The sequence below is a fragment of the Falco cherrug genome, chromosome 12, assembly GCF_023634085.1.
Source record: "Falco cherrug isolate bFalChe1 chromosome 12, bFalChe1.pri, whole genome shotgun sequence".
Classification (NCBI taxonomy): domain Eukaryota; kingdom Metazoa; phylum Chordata; class Aves; order Falconiformes; family Falconidae; genus Falco; species Falco cherrug.
This window is the reverse complement of record NC_073708.1, coordinates 13,839,148-13,864,941: the sequence shown is the minus strand read 5'-3', so window position 1 is coordinate 13,864,941 and position 25,794 is coordinate 13,839,148. Positions and strand designations below refer to the sequence as shown.

Below are 25,794 nucleotides of genomic sequence, written 5' to 3'. Positions count from 1 at the left end.
TGAAAATTTAAATGCTTCGTTTTATTTAAGTGGTCTTTTGAAATGCATTATTTTCAAAACTGGAACTATCTACAGAAAAAAGCTTAAGCATTTCTAATTCCAGAGGATGCATAGTGCCTGTAACAACCAAAGAATGCAGCGGACCACCTAATTCCACTGTGGACATCTGATACAGTGTGCCTGAAGCGATCTTCTGATCCGGTGCACCCACACGTGCCAGGCCAACACAGACTGTGTTTTCAGTAATTCCTGGAAGAAAGGAGATTAAATGCTTAATTTATTGACTAATGGTCCTATCATAAAGGAAAAAATACTCAAAATGCTTAAACCTAAACACTGCTTTCTTAAACCTTGGAGTGGCCTAGGAAGAAGCTTGTTGTCAAAGAAAACCAAGCTGTATCCTAGGGATGTTTATAAGCAAAAGCGGGAAGGCAGCAGAAGCAGAATAGGAAATTAATTCTGGAATTGTGTTCCCTTTGAGGGAACTACTGCTTCTGATGCATTAAAGGATAAAATTAAAGGATTTTCATTTTAACAGCATTTCAACTTTTAAAAGGAGAAGTATAGACAGATTAATTTCTATTAGAATTTTTCTGTGACAGAACGGAGTCATTTTTATAGACAGATTTCAGCCCTGGTCTCAGTAAACATCCTTCACAGTTTGCTCTTCACTAGCAAGGTCAAAATCACAGTTCTGCATCACTGGGTTAACCTAGATTCATGCTGGTATTCATGCAGAGCGGAGTGGGACCAGTCTAAATAAAATTAGCAGAAATTTTTGAAGCTTGACCGATCTAAAATGCTCAGAATCCTTCCACCTCCTGCAACTCTAATGGATCAAAGAGCTCACATTTAAAGACGGATGGAAACAGTACAGGGTTACCAAACTGAGGCTTTGACTAAACCTTCAGGAGCCACTAGTGCTTGTTCATCTGTGCTCACTGAACTATACTCTGTTCAAGCTCTGCCAAATCCATCTCATGACTAGGATTTAAAGCTGCCCAGGTCCACTGCAGAGCAGGAGAATGCCAAGATTAAGAGCGAAGGAGTGGAGTTCAGAGGCTCATCAATAACTGTGAATTGAGAGGGGTAGTAGCAGACAGAACCATTGTGGTGATAGTACCTGGTTCTTCTCCTTGGAGCCTCCTGTTTTGAATAATGGCAAGAAGCTGTTCTGCGGCTTGATTCACACTCATGTAGCGTGGTGGCTCATAAATCTTTCTTCCTCTGTAGGGAAAGAAAAGTAGAGAAATTTCACATATAACCCCTTTCATTGTTCCTAGCATTCTTGCAGTTTATTTCAAGAAACCTCTAGACCAGGAAATTGAACTTAAACAGGCCCGGCTCTCAGGCTGGGCCTTTTAGACAAGAGTGGAATTTGTAAGTAAGACAGAAGCCTTTTGTGCTCTTGCCACACCTGTGAAACAGCAGGGCCTCCAGCTGGCAGATCATTTGAGTCCTAAAAGCAAATTCAGCTGCTGGAAGCAATATGCAGGTTCTGCAGCTACTCCCGAAAGCTGCGTTCACTTAAATTCAAGGGCAAAGTACTGTTTTTCTGTCAAATGCCCTGCAGACAGATGATTACAGACTAGAAATATATGCTTAAATGAAGTGCTTTCTTTGCCAACTGTGGATTCAGTCAAATTTTATTTTGAACCTCCAGAATAAACAAACCACAATGATACTGTGAGGCTTCACAAATGTTAATTTAGACCAGAGTTACAGCATGCGTATAAAGTAACCATTTAGATTTGCCACTGTCAAAACATACAGCTTGCAGAGACACGATAAGATGTGGCAAGAGCTTTCCTGAATACAGCTAAAGGAACTTAAGAGCTTTTTCTGTATATTGCTTATTTAGCTGTTCAAAAATGGTGGTATGTATGCGGTACTTCACGCTGGTTTTAGGCAGTGTAAGGACCAATGGATTCGGAACACTGTTTCAGCTATTAATCTGTTGCAGCGTAGGACAGAACAGTAGTAAAACAACACTTCATTTGCCAAGCGGAAAGCTTACCCCATTGTGACTTAATGCTTCTCACAGAAACAGTTAAGATTATGCTCTGCTGCAACTTCATTCAGTTGCTGTAAATAAAGCCACGTCCTTTGTAATGAACAAAGAAGCCGACTCCTTGTAAGAAACAAAGACTGTGGCCACAGAGAAGTAGAAGAGGAGAAAGCAGGTAGGTTCAGTGTTAAGACTATGGGAAAGAACCTTTGTTCCTTGTACAAAAAACCCCTTTGGAAATACACCGTGTGTTTCTATGTATTTTCAAAACGGTGACTCACTTCATTAGATTCTCCAGAGACTGCTCTTTCACTTTGATATCTGTAGAACAAAATGGATATTAAAACACAGGTTTCCTACAAACTTTCCAGTTGAGTTTTCTATCTACATAAAGCTTAATTTAATTGGCAGATTCTACAAACATTATAACAACACTTGAGCTATTACAGGAAAAAGGAACATGGATTACATTCTACTGTTTCATATGTTAATTAGTCTCAAAGTGGTGTGATTTTATGCATGTGATTTTACCCAAAGATAGGGCAAGTTTCACAGATTTCAGAGCAATATAAATGAATAAAAATGCTGCTAAGTATACAAATAGTAGGCATATTTACCATAGGATAGCTAAACACCAGTATGTTTAAGCACATCAGGGTACTGGGACAACTCCTAAATCATGAGTACATTGCGGTCACAAAAGGTAAACCAGTCTGACCAATGAACAGTGATTATTACCTCACTGCTGTGCAGGAACCTGACTTTCGTTAGCATTTCCTTCCTGTTCCAACCAAAATTTAGAACAATCTGTTATGGGAAATAACAAGGATTTGGGCAAAAATAAAATACAGAAGGGGTCAGCTAAGACTCTGTACATCTGCAACGTTACGAAACTAACTGACCACAATCTCTCCAAGAGGCAAGTGAACGTTATCTGTATTCAAATCCCCCCCAAATTATTATCATAGTGAAAGCTGGATACATCTTAAATCTTGATTTTAAAAACAGTATTGCTTAAGTTACACAATCAACTCCTAAATCAAAGTGACTCTGAAGGAAGGTGTTTAAAATGCAAAGCTGCAAGATTATGAGTGCAGAGTGTACCAAATTGCTAATATGTCCGTAAAGTCACTTCAAATTCAGAAGTTTATCAGTAGTAACCTTCTTATGTCACATTTGCTTATCTGGTAGTCTAGTCTAGTTGGATAAGTGATCAATACATAGACCAGAATGATCAAGTAGTATTAAGGGAACAATTAATTTGGAAACTGGAAGTTTTCAGCTGTGAGTCACAATTAGCTGCAGGTACCACAGCTGTCTCTGAAACATGAGATCTATAATGCAATTTTATGGTTTCAAGACTTTTACTCTCTCACTACTATATAAAAAATAATAAAAAGGGAGATCATATAACTGATTATACAAAATATCTGAAGAATACTTTAACATATTACAGTTGTAATAACCCCTGTTTAAAACATTTGTGAAGTCATCCTTCTTTAAAACAAATTACCAGAATTCTGATTTTTAGCCAGTTTTGAAAACAAACAGCTTTCAAGGCACTAGAAAGTCTGATGTGCAGTGATGCTTACAGATTTACATTGTTTCCTGCTCAGGACCCTCCAGTTACCACAGACCTTGTTTTTACTAAAAATACTAATATATTTAGCACTGAGAGATCCCAACTGTGCCTAAAAGATGATACAGAAAGGTAAGTAAGTATATATACAAATATGCAAGTGTCTTATAGTTTAGATGCAGGCAGTTCCATAGTCTTTGAGAAGTTACCTAGATGAGTCGAGTTACTCAGAAAGTGGCTTTCAGCCGAGGATGGTTGGGTAGGATAAAGATCAGACAGCGCCATGGGGAGCAGTATTCTGTTTCAGCTCCATCATCAGCAAGGATTTTTTATAGCATTGAAGCTTCTTACGTGACAATCACCTTTTCCCAAAACGTCCTTAGAGAAGATAATTTAGGAAAAAGACTACCACCTTACAAAATAGAAATGTGGTTAAACGTAAAATTTAGCTCCCCAGGAAGTCAAATGTGTGCAGCTCTAACCTAATTAAGTCAATAGAACATAGCTGCTAGTCCCTGCAATCTGATTTGGATCCTGAGCTAGACCTAGCTTAAAATCACAGTGATCTTCAGAGCAAATGCGGGCCTCCTGGTCCTATTTGACTTCCACCAAGGCATCATTTCTTGCAGATTTTCTGAAGAGTAATTAAGAAATTCCTGGCCACTGTAGCATGAACAATGGCTGAACTGACTCGAAGTACACATACACTAACATTCCCATTTTTGGTATATTTTCAAAGGTACAGTTTAGCTAAGAACATTTGTTTACTCACAGACTGCATCTCACGGCTATCACTATTGTCCCTGGCTGCTGCGGAAGATGGTAGCTAAGGAACCAGGGTAGCTGCTGCTTACCAAGTAAGCACAGTGTGTGCATTCCATTCTGCCTGTTCTTCTGGATCTTGTCAAAAAAGCTTTCTGGCTTCCATGTATCCGTCCAGAAAACTATAGAAATTGTCTCTCCAAAATTGTACAACTGTAAAACAAAGCAAATGCAGGAACACAGAGACACAATAAGAAAATAGAGGGTGCAATACAGCGCGATGAAAATCGTGACCAACTGGCAACACTGAAAAATTCTGAGCCTAGAAGTTTCATACCACAGGAAAGTACTCTCCTATAAGATGCTTAAGTTTGCTCTTTCATCGATACATAACAAAACACTGCATTAAAAATGCTTTCTTCTAAAAAAAGCTGACCTGTACTTCTCTATCTTGTGACTAGTTTTAGTGCATTCCTTTGCATTCCCTCCTTTCTTTTTAACAACATCTGTAATTAGTGAACTGGTTTTTTCTTCTTCATAATAGAGATGCACTGTTGTTCTTTTATTCTCCAAATAGTAAAGCACATTAAAGAACACCTAATAAACTACCTGTAAAGTTTTTACCTGTCTCTGCATTCACCTTTCCAATATACATTAACTAAATTTCAATCTACGTTCTATTCTTTGTTACTTAATTCTGAAGCCCTTCTAAAGGCAAAACCCTTTTAAAATTAGCACCAAGATTATGACTTCTTATTTTGCTGAAGGCTAGGCAACTTCTACTAATGCTGTAATACTTAAAAAAGTTTTGATTCTACTGATACAGTACTATTTGTATTAAAACAGCACTTTCCTGCAGATGAAAGCTGTACCGTGCAAAAGAAGTTACAGTCTAAAGACAGAGTGGACGTGAGGATCTGAAGAGAGGGACAGGTTGTGCGTGAAGCAGAGAGGTGCAACATTTTTTATGCCCATATAATACTGCTAGCAGATTCTATGTCAAACATACTCACTGATCTTATTCTCAACCTTAACACTATTTATTACTGCAAGTCCCTCATCTCGGTGAAGGCATTTGAAGCGATAGTCTTGCCAATCATTTCCAGTGATGCAAAAGCAAAAGCTGTCTGTAACCTAAGGCAGCATGTGGCTTGGAAGTTTCTGTAACCAACCTGAAAAAGGGCAAAACCACACATCAATTTTGGTCAGTTCAGCTCTGGAATGGGGCCATCCCAGGCGGGTTTTACAACTTGCCAAGATTCTGCCTGCTCAAGCCCACCAGAGAAACAAGGGCTATGTGAACTAACCTCCCCACTTTCTCTGGAAACCTGGAAGGAAAAACTGCTTTTCCAAGCCCACTACAGGAGGCACTGTGAGTGCTGTCAGCAGAGAAGAGGACCCTATGTAGAAGCAGCTCTGGCAGCTCCTTCACATCTGGGGATTCCCCTGTACAGTTACTTTACTGCAGCACTAGGCTGTGGTTGTAACTCCTTTATGCTGGCAAAGCAGAATTTGAATCAAAGCAGAAACATGTTTGTTTTCAAGGGATCAAAAACTCAAATTTTAACCATTCATGCTGATAGGAAGAGTGTTTATTCAAAGATTCCTGGAATATTACTGAAAACATTTCCTCTTTACATATTTCATTCTAGCACAAGGACAAGAACACACCGCATATATTTCACAACCTAAAGGTTCTTCCAGTAAACTAAATATAGGTTGAACCAAGTGCAGTGCTCCTGATGTAACTTGTTAACTATTTCAAGGCTGTGCTCTAGACAAAGAAACAAAGCAAGCTATGTTTTACCGATTTTTCATGTGGCAAGCTAGAACTCTTTCCATTTTGTACCAAATATGAACAAAACCTGTTAGAATAAGGAGTTTTTCTTTCTGCCCTTCACTGTGAGAGCATCTAGGAGCAAGTTAACCTTTACTCTCATTGGTAGTATATCTTCAGTCATCAACAAATGCAGTACCAACCTAACTGACCAGCTTACCACCTTCTACCTGAAAGCCACTGCAGTCATTCCCAAAAAGCAGCAGTCCTCACTCAGTGCAGAAAGTGGCCACAATTAACTTCAAATCTTATCCCAGTCCCTTTGGCATTTGGATACCCTGAAAGAGAGAAACTTCCACCTCTGCCTTTTAGCAAAGAAAACAATATGCACAAATGGGCAAAACGTCACTATCCGATAAGGGTTTTGTTGGGAATCTGATATTTTAAACCATTATGCCACATATTAAAAACAAGTTGGGCATTCAACTGTATACCCTACAGCACTTGTTCTGATCATTATTTTTCTCGTTTCTATTGATCATTACAACAATTCTCCATCATCTTTGCCAACAAGAAGTTTGGCAAGTTACCCTTTTTGTGCAAGCACTGCCAGTCAGATTCACTGAATCTGTCCTTTGTTTACCAGGTTTTGCATTAAAACTGAAGTCTGAATGTCAAAAAAGAATAAAACATTTTTGTGAGAAATGGCCTGTCTATTCAGTAGAAATAACTTCAGAATATCTCCACAAAGTATTGATATCCTAGAAAACTGTACTTAAGAGTCTCACAGAAATACGCTTGTTTTCACAGCACCTGGACAGCACAGAAGTAACTTTTACACCAACAAGACGGAATGGGTTATATTTTATTACCGCCTAGAAATGTGTTTACAACTTACACCCTTCTACCAACTAAACTGCTAAAGAATAGATTTCCTAGCATTAATGCATACGTATTTTTACTATAAGTGAAAGAGGGGAAAATACTACTTTGGAAACTTTCTGGTACACCAACAACCTATGAATGCTACGGAACTAAAGCAATAAATGGATACCCCTATTTTGCACGACTACTTGTAATCTATTTCCTTACAAGCACTTCCACAGACACAAATATTTCTTTCTTATCCAGAATTTCATGTCTGCAGACATGTGGCATTCATAGAAACGTAAGCACTGCTCTTCCACCTGTGCAAGTCTGCATTAAAGAAGCAACACAGAACTGTATCAGAACTTACGCTTTTAACTCTCCCTTTGTACCTCATGTAGATTCAGTGTGTTCCTAATACAGATCCCTGTGCTGCATTCTAATTTCTACCTCTTGAAATCCTGCCTGAAGTACCACTTTTAAGATACTTGCTGCAGAGAGCAGTAAATACCAAAAAATCCACTACTACCCTAAGGATTCAGCAGCTACAGAGGACAGCAGGACCACTAGAGATGGAATGCACTTAGATTTAAAAAATATTCTTTCCACCAGCCATAAAAGACTGAACAGGGCCCCAGAATTCCAGAAATCATGCTTGTCATTGGAGTAAGACTGTGACACGTTTGTTAACCAAGGTGTTACTACAACAAAACTGAGGATTAATGTCATGCTTTGAGACGGTTGAGAATAAGTTTAGTAAGACAATGAAGAGCTCTGTATATTTTCAGTGAAACAAGCATGCTGTATGGTTGCTGGCACAGCTTTAAAGGCAGGCAACAGCAAATGGAGTTTCACAGTGGACTTCTGTGTGCTGCACTCTACATTAAGCAGCTGGGGTTTAGGAGTGGGCAAGATCTGCTCTGTACAAGCTAAAACATCTCAAGCATCACACTTGCACTAATCATCAGATTTGTAAGAGTGCCTACATTCTGCTCAGGCACAAAAGTGCCAGAATTTCAAAGGGGCTCACTGAAATGGTTGGACAGACATTTCGTGCTCTCAGCTTGCAAACTGACCTTCTTACCTTCTCCCCTAATGCTCAAAAACTTCACAGAACAATTTCAAAAGGTCATTTTGAAAGACCTCAGTCTTTGGAAATACACCCCCACACACCCCACCCCCCAGTAGTAATTGGCTTAAGCAAAGCTTTGTGCACTTAAATTTTGCAATGCAATAGCTGAAGTCAGGAAAGGAAGCCGCACTCTCCACTCCCAGGCTATGCTCTGTCTGGTGGAGTTTTCTGCCTCTCTCAAAATACTGCAGAAAGCTGTTCTTCAGCTCACACTTTCATCACTTCAGAACAAGCTATATCTTCCTATTTTATTTACACACATAATGTGAAAGAACATCTGACAACTTTTGGTACTGAGGTGTCTGTTTTCAGTTAAAATTGTTAACCCTTCGGTTAATGATATTTCTTATTTTACTTGTTGTTTATATAAGCAGAATTGATTGCTGATTGAGAGGCCAGAATAAACTCGGACAGAAAAAGTGCCGTACCATGATCTCAGCTTGGAAAGCCTGCACGAAATTTCAATGAAACTACTGAGCAACTTCGTTAATGGCCAGTCTGAATGACATCAGACACCTGAAGCTGTCAAGATAAACAGTCTTCACTCAAAATATTCGTGTGGCTAATCACCACAAAAATATAGGGCATAAAAATGAGGAACAAGCTCAGACCAAATAGGGAAATTAAAAAAGGAAGATCCCCCATCCCCTCTAGAAAGTACTAAAGCCAGCAGGAGAAGATGTGCAGTGATATTAAAGGTCAGTAGGACAGCAGCTGCAGAGAAACCAAGAAGTAAACATTTCAAAACACAGACATTTATTTTTACAGCATCTTTCCCAGAATTATTGCTGTATCAGCTGCAATGGTGACAAAGCAATTCTTTCACTTATGAGCCTACCTCCTTTTCTAAAATTCCAAGCAGGTTCAGAACTGGATACATGTCAGGGGAAGAAGGTAAAAAGGAGTCTTACTACATTTTTCAGACCTGGCACCTGTATACACAAGCAAATGCCTGTAAACCCCATATGACTGAAACACTACCCCGCTATGTTCTGCGCTGAGATGGTCACAGGTTACACTGCAGAAAGTTCTCACAGGACAGGTGTGTTTCGTAAATGAACATACTGCACAGTCCGATCACATCCTACTGCCAGACACCAAGAAGCTTTTTCTCCTAAGGCTGTTTCTCAATGGAATGTGGAGACTGTAGAGCACATTGCATTTTCCCAGGTTGCCTCTTGATAAATCCCAATGAACATACACAGAAAAGCTAAGACATGTTTTGTTTATCCTTGTCATAAGAATTTTGATGTGATGCTATGCAACACTCATCCTCAAAAAAAGGAACCTAACAAGTCAGATTTCTCCCCTTATCCTCCATAACCATTAACAACCCTCCAGACCATATACGTCAGATTAAAGGGCTACTTCTGTTCTTTATATTATATATTGTTGCCAAAGAACAGCTTAGGAAGTATGACAATCATCAACAAAGAGGCAGCAAGAATCAGTCAAATTTCACTTTTGCTTGTAATTGGTCATAAGAATCAATCACAAGCCTAGCTCTAGCCCTTTGCAGTATCTTATTTAGTACCAGAGACCTTTAGCAACTCTGAATGCCTCTCATGAGAACCTTCCCATGAAATTGAAAGTTTTTTATCATTCACACATGGGTTTATGACTCCTTTTTGTACTGCAAACCAACAGATTGGCTCAGATGTCCCCAAAACCTCCAGTCCCCTTAGTATGTGCCAGAGAGCAAGGAACCGTGAAGAAAAGGACGTTTGGCTGGGGGAAGCCCACTACACGTGATTGCAGTCTTCAGGAGGCAGCTGAGGCAAATCACATAAAAGCAACTGAAGGGAAGAGCATGTTTTTCCCTTGGCTGTTTCCTGTATCAGTACTTAGGAAATAACTCCTGCACGAGCAGAACAAAATTCAGCTATCAAAAGACTCAAACTCCAAGCAAACTTGAACAGGACACGATTTTCCCTCCAAGGTAATGTCACTTTAACTTTAAAAACCTCCCAGGACCCTTCCCAGCAATATCAAATAAGTCCTTCCCACCCTGGTCACTTGTGTTACTAAACTGAAATGAAGGTCTCTAAATAGAGAAAAAAAGGAATCTATTCTGATTAAATGATGTTTCTGGGTCATGTTTGCTGGTGACAAACGGCACTAAGCGGAACAGCTGTTGTGAGTAAGGTAGCAGTGTGACTAGCAATTATTTAACCTTTAATTGGTTTAAGAATAAATGCCAACTTCTGAAAGGCTCAAAAGCTGGTAGTAAGCAAAAAAACTAAACAGCAATGGAAAACAATTTGGTTTAACTGTCAGTGAATAAAAAACTACTTTGCATAGAGCCCCTCCTATTAGAACAAAGAGTATTTTTGAAGATTAAGGTACAGAGAGAGGGTGTAACTTGAAGGTTCCGCTCCTGCAGCTACTACAGGTTTTCTATTTGACTGTAAGCACAGCAAGTAATGATAGCATCCTTCAGCTTCCTTATCTATAAGTAATGTTTTTCTACTTGACGCTGAAAATGTACTCACCTCTTCAGTAAAGACTCAAAAATATCAAAGCAAGCACTGCTTTTGCATTTAAGTGATCAGCGAGTAATGAAAAGACACAACTGTTTTATAACCTTAATTGTCTTACAAGAATTAACTGGACTGCAAACAAAAAAAATGGAGATGAGTCACTGAAAGAAACAAGGGGACATGCAGATGTTTGTTCTGAAGCTATTCAGGTGGAAAGTGGGTATGTCTCAAAAGAAAGGCAGGCCTTTGCCATGACATGTTTTTTTCCTAGCTACCATACCAAAACATAAAGTAAATGCTTTCAAAACTAGCAAGACCACTCTCCCGTAAATGAGTGGCTCATTTTAGTCTTTTGTTTCATCCAGTGGCTGGCATCCAGCTTTGCACTTTAGTTCTCAGTCCTCTTTTTTTTTTTACTGTAATGCCATTATCTCAAACCATTTGAAGTTGCATCATTCCTTCACGTGCATCGCAGGTCAGCATGATGCAGTCTTCCTCATGTGTTTGACCATCCATACTGCTACCTCAAAGACAAATTACCAGAACGGGGTCAAGAGAGAACTCTGTCCCAAAAGCACCACTCTGGTTAGTGACCATCCCAAACTAATCCAGATGTCATGCAAATTAGGAAGGAAGGGGAAAGGTGTAAATCAGAGATCCTGAGTTCTCTGCCTCTTTATTCTAGGGCGAAGAGCCTTAGCAATCAGCCCTATTCTGAAAAACCAGGTGTGGGTACAGATAAAGCTATGGAAGTCGTGCCAGGCTGCCCCTCTGTTCCCAACTTGCAAAGCTGAGTCCTAGCCAGACCGAGCCGAGGCAATGTCCCGCTCACAGGGTAGCTGAGCGGTGGTATAGAACACGGGGAAGCCTCTTACCTAAAATACTAAGCTTTGCAAAGCTACAGAAGTACAGTGCAGCTGCTGATGAGGAAAGCTGAACTGTCTCACCGGTTACCACCTACTAGAAGTGCTCTCTGAGAATTTTGGCCTTCCCCTGGGGACTTCTGTCCCCTGTCCCTGACTCCCTGGTAATGTGCATTGATACCAAACTGCATGACTTTCTTCACCAGGTCATTGTTCCCCACTACAACATGAGTCAGAGTGATCAACATACCTACATATCAAACTCCAGCCAAGAGAGGTGAACCTACAGAGAATGTGCTAAGAGGCACTCACACACAGTCACTTTTCCTGGCTTCTCCCCCGGGGCTATATGCATTTGGATTTGAGGGAAAAGATGATCTTCAGCCTTGGGAGGGGGGCGGGGGGAATCTGACAGTGAAGCACAGCAAGAACAGCATAAAAGACGAAGCCAGAGCAAGTCATAGAGCCTTATGCCCAGTCAGACTAGTACTTTGCTAAGTTACACTATCCCCTGCTTTCAATGGCTATAGCTCTCTGTATGAATCTCTGAGAGCTTCCTAGAAATTAAAGTTTAATTTTCAAAACTAAAATAACCCTGTTCTTTGTGCAAATACAATCTTCACCTGTGCAGCCTTCGAAACAGCTGAACTGATTCTGTTAAATGGGCAAGACAGTAAAAAAAAAAACCACCCCCAAAACCCCAACTATTTGAAAACAGATATTCACCCTTCTTTACAATTTGGCAAGAAATATATTTACGAATTGAAGGTGACAAAGCATCACGAATGCTCTACTGACTTCAGTAACTCACTACTGTACGGGAAAACAGCACAACTACCAGAATACTGTTGGCTGCACAGAAACATTACTCTGATGACAAAAGGCATGTTCTTTTGTGCACAGACCAGGCTGTAGCTGCATTTTACTGAGGGCCTAATCAGCAGTTACAGCTCACTACGCACATGGCTTTCAGAACAGCGTATAAAGGTGTTTCCTGTTTTTCTCCAGTAAGAAAGAAAGAGGTTTTGTATCACAATCAGATTAAAACAAGAAAAAAAGCCAAGCCTTTTCTGTGGTGAAGCAAAAGAGGAATCCCTGCTATATTTGACAGCAACTTTGCCATTTGAAACACAATAACTCCAAAACTAAATGGATGGCAGGAGACAGCCATGAACGTAAAGACTGTGGAAAGAAATTATAAACTTCCACCACAACTCTAATAAAATCACAGGCTGCTTTTTTGTAGCATACCCCTCACTTGCTGTTTATGCCTGTAAGGAGCAATGAAGAGTTAAACATACAGCTGGTTATAGTCTGTCCGGTAATACAATATGATCACTATTTCCTAAAATGCTTTATACAACAACAGGAATGTTGACTTATGAGAAGGCAGCCCCTCCCAAGCCAGAAGGGAAAAGGGGACTAATGCCAGAGTGAATAACATCACATTTCCTTCATGGTCTGTTCCCTTCAGCATGGGATAAGGAAATAAATAGTAAACTAACCTCCAAAACTCTGCATATGTGAAAAACCTTACAAACTGTTCGAAATATATTCCGTTAGTTTTCTGCTCTCTTTTTCAAATAACCCAGAAGCTCTATACTCCTTCCTATGCCTAGCTGGAGTTGTGGGGGAAGCAAACTTTCAGAAAACTTAGTCATCTATTCTCTTTGGGAACAAGAGCCTTGCATCTTCCTTCCTAATGAACGTAAAAGAACAGTAAAAAGATAGCGCGTAGCAGAAACTACTTGTCAACAGCTTGAGAGCAGAAGCAAACTTTGTGCCACTGTGAAGCCAAAAGGGGAAAGGGTGAGCCCCAGCCTCGACTCCGGCATTACCCACCCCAATAAGTGCAGTCATGCGACAGCTGCCATCTGTCTGCTGCACATGTAGATTTTATACAACAAGGAGCCTACTTCCTTCCTAAAAGATAATTTTAGTGTCATAGAATGGTTCGGGTTGGAAGGGACCTTAAAGATCATCTAGTTCCAAGCCCCCTGCCATGGGCTGGGGCACCTTCAAGTACACCAGGTTGCTCAAAGCCCATCCAGCCTGGCCTTGAGCACTGCCAGGGATGGGCATCCACAGCTTCTCGGGGCAACCTGTTCCAGTGCCTCATCACCCTCACAGTCAAGAATTTCTTCCTAATATCTAATCTAAATCTATCATCTTTCAGTCTAAAGCCATTACCCCTTGTGCTGTCGCTACATGCCCTTGTAAAAAGTCCCTCTCCAGCTTTCTTGTAGGGCCCCTTTAGGTACTGGAAGGCAGCTACAAGGTCTCCCCAGAGCTTTCTATTCTCCAGGCTGAAGAACTGCAGCCCTCTCAGCCTGTCTTCGTAGCAGAGGTGCTCAGCCCTCTGATCACCTTTGTGGCCTTCTCTGGACTCATTGCAACAGGTACATGTCGTTCTTATGTGGGGGCCCCAGAGCTGAACACAGCACTGCAGGCGGGGGCTCACGAGAGCAGAGGGGGAGAATCACCTCCATCCGCCTCTGGTCATGCTGGTTTTGATGCAGCCCAGGGCACGGTTGGCTTTCTGGTCTGCAAGCACACATTGCTGAGTCATCTTTTGCTTCTCATCAACCACCACCCCCACGTCTTTCTCCTCAGGGCTGCTCTCAGCCCATTCCCTGCCCAGCCTGTATGGACACCGGGGGTTGCCCCGACCCAGGTGCAGGACCCTGCTCTTGGCCTTGTTGAACATCAGGAGGTTCGCACAGACCCACCTCTCGAGGCTGCCAGGGTCCCTCTGGGTGGCATCCCTGCCCTCCAGCGTGTCGACCGCACCACTCAGCTTGGTGGTGTCGGCAAACTTGCTGAGGGCGTGCTTGATCCTCCTGTCCTTGTTGCTGACAAAGATGTTAACCAGCACTGGTCCCAGGTCTCACAGCAATAGGCAGGTTATCACTAAGAAAGTGCTCATGGGAATAATTATAAAGAATGTGAATCCTCTACTGCATTCCCTTTAGCATTAGCATTCACATCTCAGAGCAGTTGTCAATGCAGTGTTGCTGAACTGCCAGCTGACAGGGCTCTCACATTTCTAACCATTTAAATGTGATTAAAGACAGAGATAATACTCAACTTATTGCAACAGATTTTCTGCTGCTGGGCAGCATTGATATAAGGCTACTGGAGTTTGTCAGTGTAAATTTGAGGGTGTCAGTTAGTTGTTTGCTGAAAATGAAAAAGAAAGTGTTATTTTATACAAAGCTAGGAAGGAATGCTACCTCTTCAGTGATGAAAACTTGCTGTTCAAACCCCCAAGTCTTGTCTGTAGTACAGTTACATTCCTGTGCTTCCTTTCCACTTTGATAAAGCGGGAGCTTGGTTTAGGGGTTCCCATACACAGGGAACCACTCTGAACCTTGAGAGGGCAGGTTCTGTGTTAAAGTAATTAGTGAAAACAAGTGAGGGGAAGCTTCAACTAATTCCTCTGCGATTAGTTATGATACATACACTGCCATAACATTTTTCATGCAGGAAAATAATGGACCTATGTATGTGTAAAAGGAAGTAGTGAAGTATTTTCTTGGGGGACGCTAGACATTTTCTAGTTTAGTCATTCAAGAAGCACAAAAACTGTAATTTGTTGTTCTAGTCCTTGGCTAAAATCCCTCCTCTCTTGGCAGATGGCCAGAAAGTGAAGACAGGTCAACCTTGAACAGAAAGAATGCATCATATACAAGATTTTGGAATTAGTTATGATCTGAGTTGGGCATATAGACAGGCTTGTGCATGTATTCCTTTTAGGACAAGACTAGCACATTTTTCCACAGAATAACAACCTAATTTAAGAATAAAGTTATCAAGTGACCATCGGTAGTAGAAGGAAGCCAACGTGAGCAAGGCTTTATCTGTAGAGTAACTTAAAATTTTCCTGGGGCAGAAGGAAGTTAGAAAGCAGAGAAGAATAGAAGTGTTGCTGTTCATTTTCACGTGCTCTCATCAAAAGGGACTTTTGCTGATGTGTAGCATGCTGAAAAGGAAGTGTTAACAAATTCTGACAACAGAAGCGTACAGTTGCTACAGATCTTCAGACTTTAGATTGCGACACGCTCTGCCATAGCAGTAGAAGAGCTCACCAATTCCAAGTTTAGCAGTTGTGGAATAGCATACATACAAAAATGTTACCTGTAAACCACAGCAGCCCACTGCATTCATTATTGAAGCATTATGAATGATCTTGTATGGAATCCCCAGTTTTACTGCACGTAGTACTAAATCGCTATGCGTTGTGGCCCTAAGAAAAGAAAGGCATTAAAATATTGGAAAGATAAAGTGGCCTAGTATTACTAGCATTATAGTTTGTTCTGAAAGTAAAATTAAACCCTTCAAAACTCAGGCAATGCAGAGGTGCCAAGACGGCACCAATAACTTGACTAATTGTTACAGGAGAGTAAAAACTCCAATAAGGCTTCCACATGTCATCTTCCCTAGCTGAAAATACAGGCATCCTCAGTACGTTTCAGTTCTTTGCAGCTCTCTGGCATAATTAAAACTGTAGCACCAATACTATTGTTACTTTTTAAAGTAGCATTAGCAAGTACTTGAAAGGGAAAGTTCCATATATCCTTTGCCTTCTGCAGGTGTCTGCTGGACATCTGTTAACTGTAAAGGCCAACTCCATTTGGCATAGACTTCAACAAAACTCCAGTATTTCCTCACTTGCTGCACAGCCAGGCCTTTTCCCATTGGCACCAGTGCATGCCAGGAAAGCAACACACTCGAACAAGAACTCTGACCAGACTGAGGTAAACTGCATGCAGTCCTTAGAAAAAACATCCTTTGACTAAATCAATTTTTATAATATTTAAGACAAATCACTTATATTAACAATGCCTAAGTTAAAGTGATCAAATTTATTCTGAAATAATTAAGAAAATTCTAGTTAAGGTTAGAAGTGAGCTAAATTTGGCTCCAGGCCTAATCGTCAATACACACCTTGCAGTGACTGGTGCAAAAATTACTGGGCTTGTGATTAATGCAATTGGGATTAGAGTCCTAAAATGGTAAGTATATACAGATCCAACAAATCTCTAAACTGCAACCATGTTTACATATGTATCTTGCTTGTATGTATGCTTACATACATGCTAGGCACTCCCATTTTCCATGTGAAATCCAAAAATGCACCTACCCCTTACCTAAATTTATCAAACCAGAACAACGACCTTAGCCATCTCATTCCCAAGATGTACCACACATTTCAGCGTGGCCGTTCCAAAGAAGGAAGCAAAGAAAGAAATAGCATATGCCAATAAGAATAATTAAATAGGAAGACTGCTTTACCCTGGCCTGGTTCAGTAACCCTAACAAAATTCCCCGGATTTTCAGTCTGATATTTTTGATGCTGCACGTCTGACTAGCACCCATCAGCAGATCAGGTGCTTCAGACTGGGGCGCAAATGTGGCAGCTGCTGGCAAGGCTGTGAAGATCAATCATTTTAAAAGGAAATTAATTTCACTGGAGGGAAAAGAAATGGCGGGATCTGAATTTGGGAAATGAGAGACCCTGCTACAAACAGGCTCCCAGACCTAGAAGAATGCAGTGAAGTGATCTAAAACTACACTTTGGTTAGTAAACAAACTATGCTCCTGAGTTCCATAAGCAAAGGGGATTTAAGAATGCCTGCACTAAGAGGGGACTAGTTTTATTCCCTTCACATACATAGGACAAGAAGCACTGGAGGATTTTGTGGTTATGCTAATACCGACCAAGGGATCAGCTGGCTTTATTCACTGAAATTTGCTCCAGCCAGTATTTTCTCCCAGTAGATCTGTCCATAATGACTGTAACTAAAAGCAAAAGTGCCCTCAAGAGCACTCGGCTAATACCAGCAAAGCCTTCACAGAGGCAGCCCTCTGCACCAACAGCTATACTATCATTTTCTGACACTAATACAGCTTTTTAAGTTTTATGAGTAGTAATAAGATGAATGACAGGACCAGGCTAGATGAAGGTGGGCTTTCCAGTATACTACTAAAATTGCCAGGTCCCTGCTAGTACCTCCATAGCCGTTACCACATACGCAGATAAAAACTTACCATGAACAAGTGAGAAGAATGACAGGGGCACAGCTTGTTTTATCACTTCAACCATTAACCACCAACACCTGAGATTTCCTAGGGCTGCCAAGTACTCTTCTTACCTGCAGATTACTTGGAACCCTATGATCAGCTACAGTCACATGGCTTCTATCCTCCTCCCATATGGCTTCTCTTAGGACAAAAACATTTAGCACTCTTTCCTAGGAACCTCATAAACCCCTAAATCCTTAGGGCTCTATGTGGGCACAGAAGCAGTTCTAGCTGTAATATTAAGAGCTAGGAATGTAAACATTTAGAGAGAGATATTCCAAAAAAAAGGGTCATTTTCTACAAGGATGTACTATGTTAACCAGAATTGAAGTATTTTGACACTGAAACTAATGATAACTGAGGCAGATCAGGATAGTGCTTACAAGTACTGATTACATTTCAGTATGTGTAGGTTTCTCTTTTTCATCTTGTGTATTTAGTTGTATCAATCACTGACTCAGAGCATGAGGGCACAGGTGATGTGGCTCTACACTCCACATGAATCCTAATTTTAATGTTAACATGCATTGAAAGAATAAACAATATTTCTGCAATACAGCATCATCTGCCCATACTTTAATACAATATTCTCTTGCCAGTTCCCTTCAACCTGTATTTACATAAATTATCCGCTTTTGACAGATGTGCACACTGCTTCTCTTTTTCATAAACTCTATTTTTTCACTCACAAATAGGGTACTCAGTGATTTGATTTTTCTTGTGCCCCTTAACACTGTGGTATAAATCTTGAATCACCAGCTGGAGACTAAAAGCTCTTCTGTATGGCTTGACATTACAGATTGATGATGCCTGACTGAAAAGACAGAAGGAGATCCTTCTGGTGATAGAAAAAGACTATACTTTTCAGCAGGAATAAAAAGTGGAAACAAAAGGCTTAATAAACCAAAATGAGAAGACATCTATAACGACCTAAGTGATTTTAAAAACTAGCATATATCAAAGCAGAAGCACTGTACAACCATCAATCAGCATTCATTCTAAAAAACCTGAGCCTAAAAGCTGCAATTTTTAAGTATGAAGAGCAACTAAAAGAACACTCTCTCAAAACATAGCACATTTCTTAATTACGAGATATCGTAGAATTTCTTCTGTTAGCAGATAAAACATGGAACAAAATATTACCTGTAAAAAGCTAGCACGGAGAATGAAATGGTAAGTGACTGCTAAATGAAAGATTCATATATCCTGGAGGGTCCACATTCCTATCTACAAGGGATAGCTGGGCAAGGAAACTCCAAAGCAATATAAACTGTAGACAACTGCATGTATATTTTTAATGCAATACGAAATATAGAAAGACATAAAAAGTGCTTATGGTCTGAAAATCAGCTTCTTCATAAAGAATTAGTCATGGACTATGGCTCCTTCCTATTGAAAAAGAGAGACTGAACAAACTATAGCAGTAACTAAAATGTTGCTTTGTCTTACCCGAAAGGATCACCAACTACAAGAAATGCGACATCACAAACATCAGCTTCTTTTAAAATGCTATCTGCGTCTTGTTCCACTGTTTCTCGGTCAGCCAAAATCAATTCTTTTCCATAAAACTCCTCCTAGAAATTGAAATTAATAAAAAACACCAAAGTAAGACATTCAGGAGTGGTTTAGTATCTCTCAGGAATGCAGACAATGGACACTTTCCAGCAGTCTGACACGTCTTACAGAACCCTGCCTCCCCTTGCAAGAACACCTGAGCTTCCCATAAAGCAGCTCCAAGTTGACAGAAATCAGTCAAGCACATTATTCTGATAAGGACTTTGGGGTTTATGCTGTGCAGTTGAGAAGCTATTCCAAACATAGCTCAATCACACCTGCATACTGAAGGTACCTGGGTGGACTCTAGGCATAGAGGTACAGTTAATGTAACTGGTCATCCTGCTGTAAAGCATCCCCTCTTAAAAGTCTGAGCCTAACTGCTTAGGTGAGTTAAAATGCTGACATCAAACCAGATACAAATATGACACTAGCTATACCACGACCTAGTTGATATTTTTCTTTAGCACATTCTAACTATACCACATCTAATGAATGATTTCACATTAATCCTTCATTTTCAGTTCTCTGTAAGAAATACTTCACTAAGTATACAGGCATACACGTATATGATCACATCCTTCACTGTTCTCCAGCAGTTCAGTAATCATCATGTCTCTTTGTATGTTTTAAATGCCTTTATTTCCAGAATCAATCTCACACGTGTAATAAAACTTATTAGTGCTAAGAACATGTTGTCTGACTATCCTGAACCTATCTGTCTCCAAGTCATGGGTCTTACAGACATACATTTCATGTGCTCTTCATATGACCAGATAAAGGGTTTTTTTCCAGGGCACAGACAAAGAAAGCTGGTTTTGTTCTAAATAGTATCCAGAAAGTTTGGGTGGTATTACAAATATTAACAAATTGATAAAGCAATTAAGTCAGTTACGGTCCAGAAAGATTTTCCTCTGACTTCTCCTGTGACTTCAATGATAGAATCATCTTTGCCTACAAAGAACAGTGAATTGACATGAGAACCATCATACTTGTACAGAAGTGGAGTAATGCTTCCATAAAAATATCCATCCCATAGCTACAGTACTAGATATGGGACCTCTGTTACTGGGTTCAGTTCCCTTTCTGTAGATGACTTCCTCACCATTTTTGGATGGTTCTCTACCTCTGTAAAATAAGGATATTATTTTCCTTACGAAACAGACTACAAGCTGTACAGATTTGATAGAAAGGGGACCAAATAAATGTATACACCAATCTTCTATCTGTGATTCAGAACAGTTGACAGCCACCCTGGAGTACTGCTGAGGTCCATACTAGACAAACTACAACAAATTTTGATAATCCATTTGTTTTTATTAGGTATCTTACACTAGATGCACATTAGCACAACAGCAGCAGATGTATAAAGCAAAGCACTTGGTGCTGAGAACTCAGTAACAATGCTACATAACTTTTTGGTGGGTTTACCATTGAACCAGACCAACTTTAGTCCAGTACTGTAAGCGAATGCACACCACAGAGCAAAGCAGTTGCATTCCCAGAAGTACACCATTAAGTTTTTTCATCTAATGGAATCTATTTGCATGCTTTGAGACTGCTCCACAATGAAAATCAAGGCACATTAATTAGAGACTACATAAAAAGCACTCTCCTGACAAAACCTAAAATGTAGACTCACTGGGAGGCCACTGCGTCCACACAGCTCTTTCACCAAATTAAGGGCCGATTTAGATGGTTGACATCAAATAGCCTTTAATATACATTTTAGGCCAACAAGATAAACTCCGTAGGTTATGACATTTGAATTTTGAGATCTGATTTTAAAAGCATCAACACAGGAGGATTTCTAGAAATCCAAGAAAAGATCTGTTCTTTATCTCAAGAGCTTTCCCGTAACTGTTCATGTTGCTTATGAGAGACTGGCCTTCAGAGTACTAAATAAACCATTCAGTGCTGTCACTTGTATGTAAACTGAACTGTAATATCAACACTTGGTGATTAATTTCTATATTCCCTCTTTCACAGTTTCAGGTAAGACAGAATCTTTGTTTTTATTGATCATTTTTCAAATTACTTCATCTTTGGGACTTCAAAGTTTCCAAAAGACTTAAACCAATAAAAAACAAAACAAACTCCCCAAAACAACCATGCCAAAAATATTCAGCATTTTTCTATTACTCAATATTTTATTTTCAACTGACCAGGAATTCATAAATATTTTTTTTAATAACCAAGATTTTGATTGCAGATTTTGCAAAGTAAAATAGCCAAGTAATCATTTTTATTTTGCAGTTTTCCAACTATCCAAGAACAACAATAACATTTTATTTTGAATGGATTACTTTCAATTCCAATTGCTTGTGTATACTGAAAAAAAACCCCAGAAAAACAGAGTAGATCTTCATTACAAAATACAGCAGACACTATAGAGATGGCCCCAAATATTCTAACCTAGCTTGTATCTAGAAACCAAGCTGCCTACAAGCTAAGTGTCTCATGTGCTGTATGTGCATACAGGTATGCATACAAGTCCATTATGGCTATACAGCATCCAATACACAAACAGGACAGCTCATTTGGGGGCAAGACCCCTGTTCTGTGGGTAAATGAGCTCTTTTTTTGGTATTATTTCAACATTAAACTTTATCTTTCTATGACCAGTGAACCTATCAGAATTAGAATTCGCACATTTTTACTACTTTCTTCTTCCATAAGGTGTGTTGGCTACGAAAAAGCTTAACTCAGTGTTGTTCAACAGCCCATCTCTAGCTGAACCGTGCGTGTTCTGGAAGTCCCAAAATAGCGAGACAGCTTGGCCCACAAGGAAACACAGAAATGTCTGGGGCGTGAATTATTTTTTTTCCTTACTGAAAACCAAGGTTTGTTGACATTACATTGATGTTGCAGAAGTGCGTGGTTTTGGCTCTTGCTCATACAAATATGACAAAAATGTATGACACTATTAGTATGCTCTTAAGGGAAAGAATCTGCCTGAAAATAAGAAAATGCACAGGGAAATTAATTTTTTTTAATAATTTGGGTTTTATTTTATTATCACTTGTGCAGTGAGAAGCTCTGAAATATGACTGATTAAACTCTTAAACACGTTATTCCCAGCAGGCACACCGTAATACCTCAGGCCGATACACCGGTCCAAGGCTCCAAAACATGTTATTTTTCTGGTACGTCTTTTATTTTGTTTTGTTTTGTTTTGTTTTGTTTGTAAACAGATCATATGTTTTTCTAACCAAGTTCTCCAACATTTCAGGACCTGCATACATTGTGATAATGTGATATGAAAACTAATGTCTACACTTGTAGGAAGGAAGATTTTATTTTCGTTCCAGTCTTCTCGCATGGCAGCGAAATGATTTCTCCTATAAATTACAGCCCGTGAGGGTCACGCACACGCTGTTCCCGAGGCCACGCACCCTCGGTCCCCCCCGCAGCCGCTGCTGGCCGCAGCCCCGGCACCCCCTGCCCCCCGGGACGAAGCGCCGGGGCCCCGTGCGGCGGCGGGACCTACCAGCGCCTCCTTGCCCACCGTGAGGAGGGACGTGTAGGCCTCCAGGTACACTCTGCGGCACCGCCTCACCGCCTCCAGCCCCTTCACCGTGATGTCCTTGGCATCGCCCAGGCCCAGCCCGACCAGGTACAGCATGCTCGGGGAGGCCGCCAGGGCCGCCGCCACCTACCGCGGGAAGGGACACGGGGGTCAGCCGGGGAAACCCCCTCCCCGTACCACCGACTGCCCCCCGCGCCGAGACCTGGCCTGGCCTCGCCTCACCTCTCCCCGCTCCTGCCACCCGCCCCGCCGCGCCGCGCCCATCCGCCGCCGCGGCCCGTGCCCCACCTGCCTCCCGCCGGCCGCGCCGCCGCCAGCGGCCACCCCCGCGCCGCGCTTGGCGGCACTGGGCGGCCGCGGGGGCTGCCGGGAGCTGTAGTCTCCCGCGGCGGGGAGCGCGCTCGTTAAACATGGCGGCGGCGGCGGCGGCGGCAGGGGGGGGTGGGGCGAGTGGCTGTCCCACGGTGCCGCTCGCCAACGGCCGGTGTATCCCGGTGCTGGGGCTCGGTAAGTGCCGCGGCGGAGCCGGCGGCGGGCCTGGCCGAAACTTCGCGCCGGGGACGCCTCCCCCTGAGCGACGTTGTGAGGTGGTGGGGGTCGCTGCCGGGCTGGCTCCTCAGGGCTCGGCTCCGCCGCTGGCCCGGGCCCGGAGCTCCCCGCTGGGGTGCTGGGCCCGCCTAGCTCAGCGCCGGCGCCCCTCCAAAGGCCTGTCTGTGGCTGGGTGGGCCTTCGTGGTCCTCGTAAGTGGGGCTTTGTGGGGTTCCTCCAGCCGCCCTGCAGCAAGGCAAGCCTTTCTGCCTGGGAATCCCTCCACTCCCCCCACGCTAGCGTTCAGTGGGGTTTGGGGGCTTTTTTTTGTTTTATTTTCTTACGGGCCTTAGAGCAGACTTTTCTTTAAAGCAGACTTTCAAGCTGGAATTTGTCTTACTGGAAGTTTTGGGGTTTTTTTTGTCAGTTGCACCTGTTGCCCTCAAAAGCCCAGGCAGGAATCTGGCTCAGTGCGAGGCAGAAGGCCTGTGCATCGTGGCAGCAGGAACACGTGATCTGTGTGTATGTTGAAAGAATTTACATGTTTAAATGCTGTTAAACCCTGGCAGCGTATCAGAAGCTGGTGTGATTATTTTTTTTCCCTTACTGAAAACCAAGGTTTGCTGACATTACATTGATGTTTCAGAAGTGCGTTTTTGGTTCTTGCTCATACAAAGATGTGTGACACTTTTAATATGTTCTTAGGGAAAAAAAGTCTACCTGAAAATATGAAAATACAAAGGGAAATTCACTTTTTTTATAATTCAGATTTTATTTTATTACCAATTGTGCAGTGTGAAGTTCTGCAATGCAATTGATTAAACTCTTAAACCATTTGTTTTCTTAAATGTGAACGGGGGGGGTGGGGGGGGGGGGGGGCAGGAAAAATGGTCCTTAAAAGACCACGTTAGTTGTCTGAGTTAATGTGAGTGGTAGTTCAGGAAAGCTATTGCATTCAGTCCTAGCAAAACAAGACTAAAGGCTAACCAGCATATACCTCTGCAATTAGAACCTGGGCATGAAAGTGTCTGTGAAATCTGAAGCATCTTTCTGTGTCCTGTCCCACAAAGCATTTATTTTCCCTCAGTCCTTTAAGAAAAGGATTTTCTTCTTCTACTGAACTGTAGATGGTATAAACCCAAGACTGGCTTGCAGCAGAATACTCCTTTTAATTGTAAATAGGAATATCTGGTTTTATACTATTCTTGATTCCAAATTCATCAGATTGGTGGATTTGCTAATGGTTCAAAAGAGCCAAACTGTTTAAATGATTAAAAGCCGTTTTTCCAAGTCAGCATAGGACCATGTGAGCAGGGGAGGGTTAATACCAGTAATTCTGTGGTGTCAGAGCACTGTCCATGCTGTACTCGGAGATTAATTCTCCCAAAACAGGAGTTGTGCCTGGATGATGTGCCACGAAGAGGCAAAACATAAACCATACACATACCAGTGACCATTGCATACTTCACCGGATCTTTCTGGAGTTTTTTAATAGTTGTCTTTTTATGTAGTTGTCATGAATTAGTTTTTATTTCTTGTAGAAGTGAGGAATTAGTCTCTTGATTAAAGCCTGTGATTCTTTTGGCACAGTATTTGAGCATCTTTCTCTCTCTTCTTAAGAGTCTTTCCAGAAGCCTCTTTTATTCATAACATATTCGAAAACATGAATACCCTTCCCAATCAGTTTTTCATGATGCAATTTTATCATGAGTCAATTTGATATGCCAATTTTTCCATTGTTTTACATAAACCTAGAAATCTAAGGCACTTAGTTCTTTGTCTGTGATGCTGGAGTTAATCAGTCACACAAGTATCGAGCTAAGCTATAAAATAAGATGACCCTTGTGCTCTTTTAATCTTTATCCTATGAGTGTGTACTGACTTCAGAGCAATTATTTAGGATTTTAATTAGTATGAAGGAGGACAAAATTGGAGCTGTGGATTTTAGAGTGTATTAAGCCACTTAAGTCAATAGGAGTTGGCCTTTGCTTTTAATAGGGCTGTTTTTTCATCCAGAAACTTTTAATTGAATAGAAAGCTTGTAATGCTTGCTTGAAAGTACTCAAAGTCATTTGAGCTGCACATATTAGTTAAAAAGTCTTAGCAACTCAGCACCATCAGCTAAATGTTTTTAAAAAGAGAAAGAATTTAAAAGCCTACAAGATGCTGATAACTGCTTTTACCACGTATTTATGTGCATAGACGTCTTCATGAGCGTGTGCTATGTGTATACCCGATGTATGAATTTGTTATTTTAGTATCAATTAACCTTAAGAATACTTGATGCAGCTGTCCCTTATACAGTCCCTATATAATGAACAAAAAGGGCTATGCTTTTGCTTCGTGTTTTTTTTTTTTATTTGGGTTTTATTGGGGGTGAGGGCTTGGTTGTTTTAACCTGTAATACTTTTTGCCAATTTAGTTCACTTGGAGATTTTGTTATAAATTTAAAAAAAAAAAAAAAAGTTAATAGGCTTTTTTAGAGAATGGGCTCTGTCTTATGTCTCTTGTTTCAGTATATGCTGAACTGTATTTTAGACTATCTGTAGAACCGCTTTTTTTAATTTGAGATTGCAATACCTTTCTTAGGTTATTAGCAGAATAAGCTGACTAGAAAGTATACAGGCAAAA

At 41.0% G+C, this 25,794-nt stretch overlaps 2 protein-coding genes across 6 annotated transcripts in view; one reads left to right on the top strand and one right to left on the bottom strand.

Moving 5' to 3' along the window:
• Nucleotides 1-23,044, bottom strand: DPH5 (diphthamide biosynthesis 5). 2 transcript variants are annotated; one of them, XM_055724251.1, is made up of 8 exons: nt 22,924-23,044; nt 22,597-22,761; nt 19,002-19,126; nt 15,606-15,714; nt 4,442-4,562; nt 2,290-2,329; nt 1,124-1,227; nt 1-249 (listed from the first exon to the last, which is right to left on the bottom strand). In XM_055724251.1, exons 2-8 carry the CDS (start codon nt 22,729-22,731, stop codon nt 26-28), a joined length of 858 nt encoding a protein of 285 aa, XP_055580226.1. In that variant the 5' UTR covers nt 22,732-22,761; nt 22,924-23,044; the 3' UTR covers nt 1-25. The 2 variants fall into 2 exon arrangements, with proteins under 2 accessions (XP_055580226.1, XP_055580225.1); XM_055724250.1 differs by lacking the exon at nt 22,924-23,044 and adding an exon at nt 22,858-22,875.
• Nucleotides 23,013-25,794, top strand: part of LOC102050434 (uncharacterized oxidoreductase ZK1290.5-like) — a 51,452-nt gene continuing 48,670 nt past the window's right edge. For all 4 annotated transcript variants that reach the window (XR_008734676.1, XR_008734675.1, XM_055724254.1 and 1 more), the window contains exon 1: nt 23,013-23,142. Coding sequence is in view for 2 of the 4 variants with exons in the window: in XM_055724254.1 (XP_055580229.1) it covers nt 23,046-23,142 (97 nt within the window). In the remaining 2 variants the exon portion in view is untranslated. The remainder of the gene's footprint in view (nt 23,143-25,794) is intronic.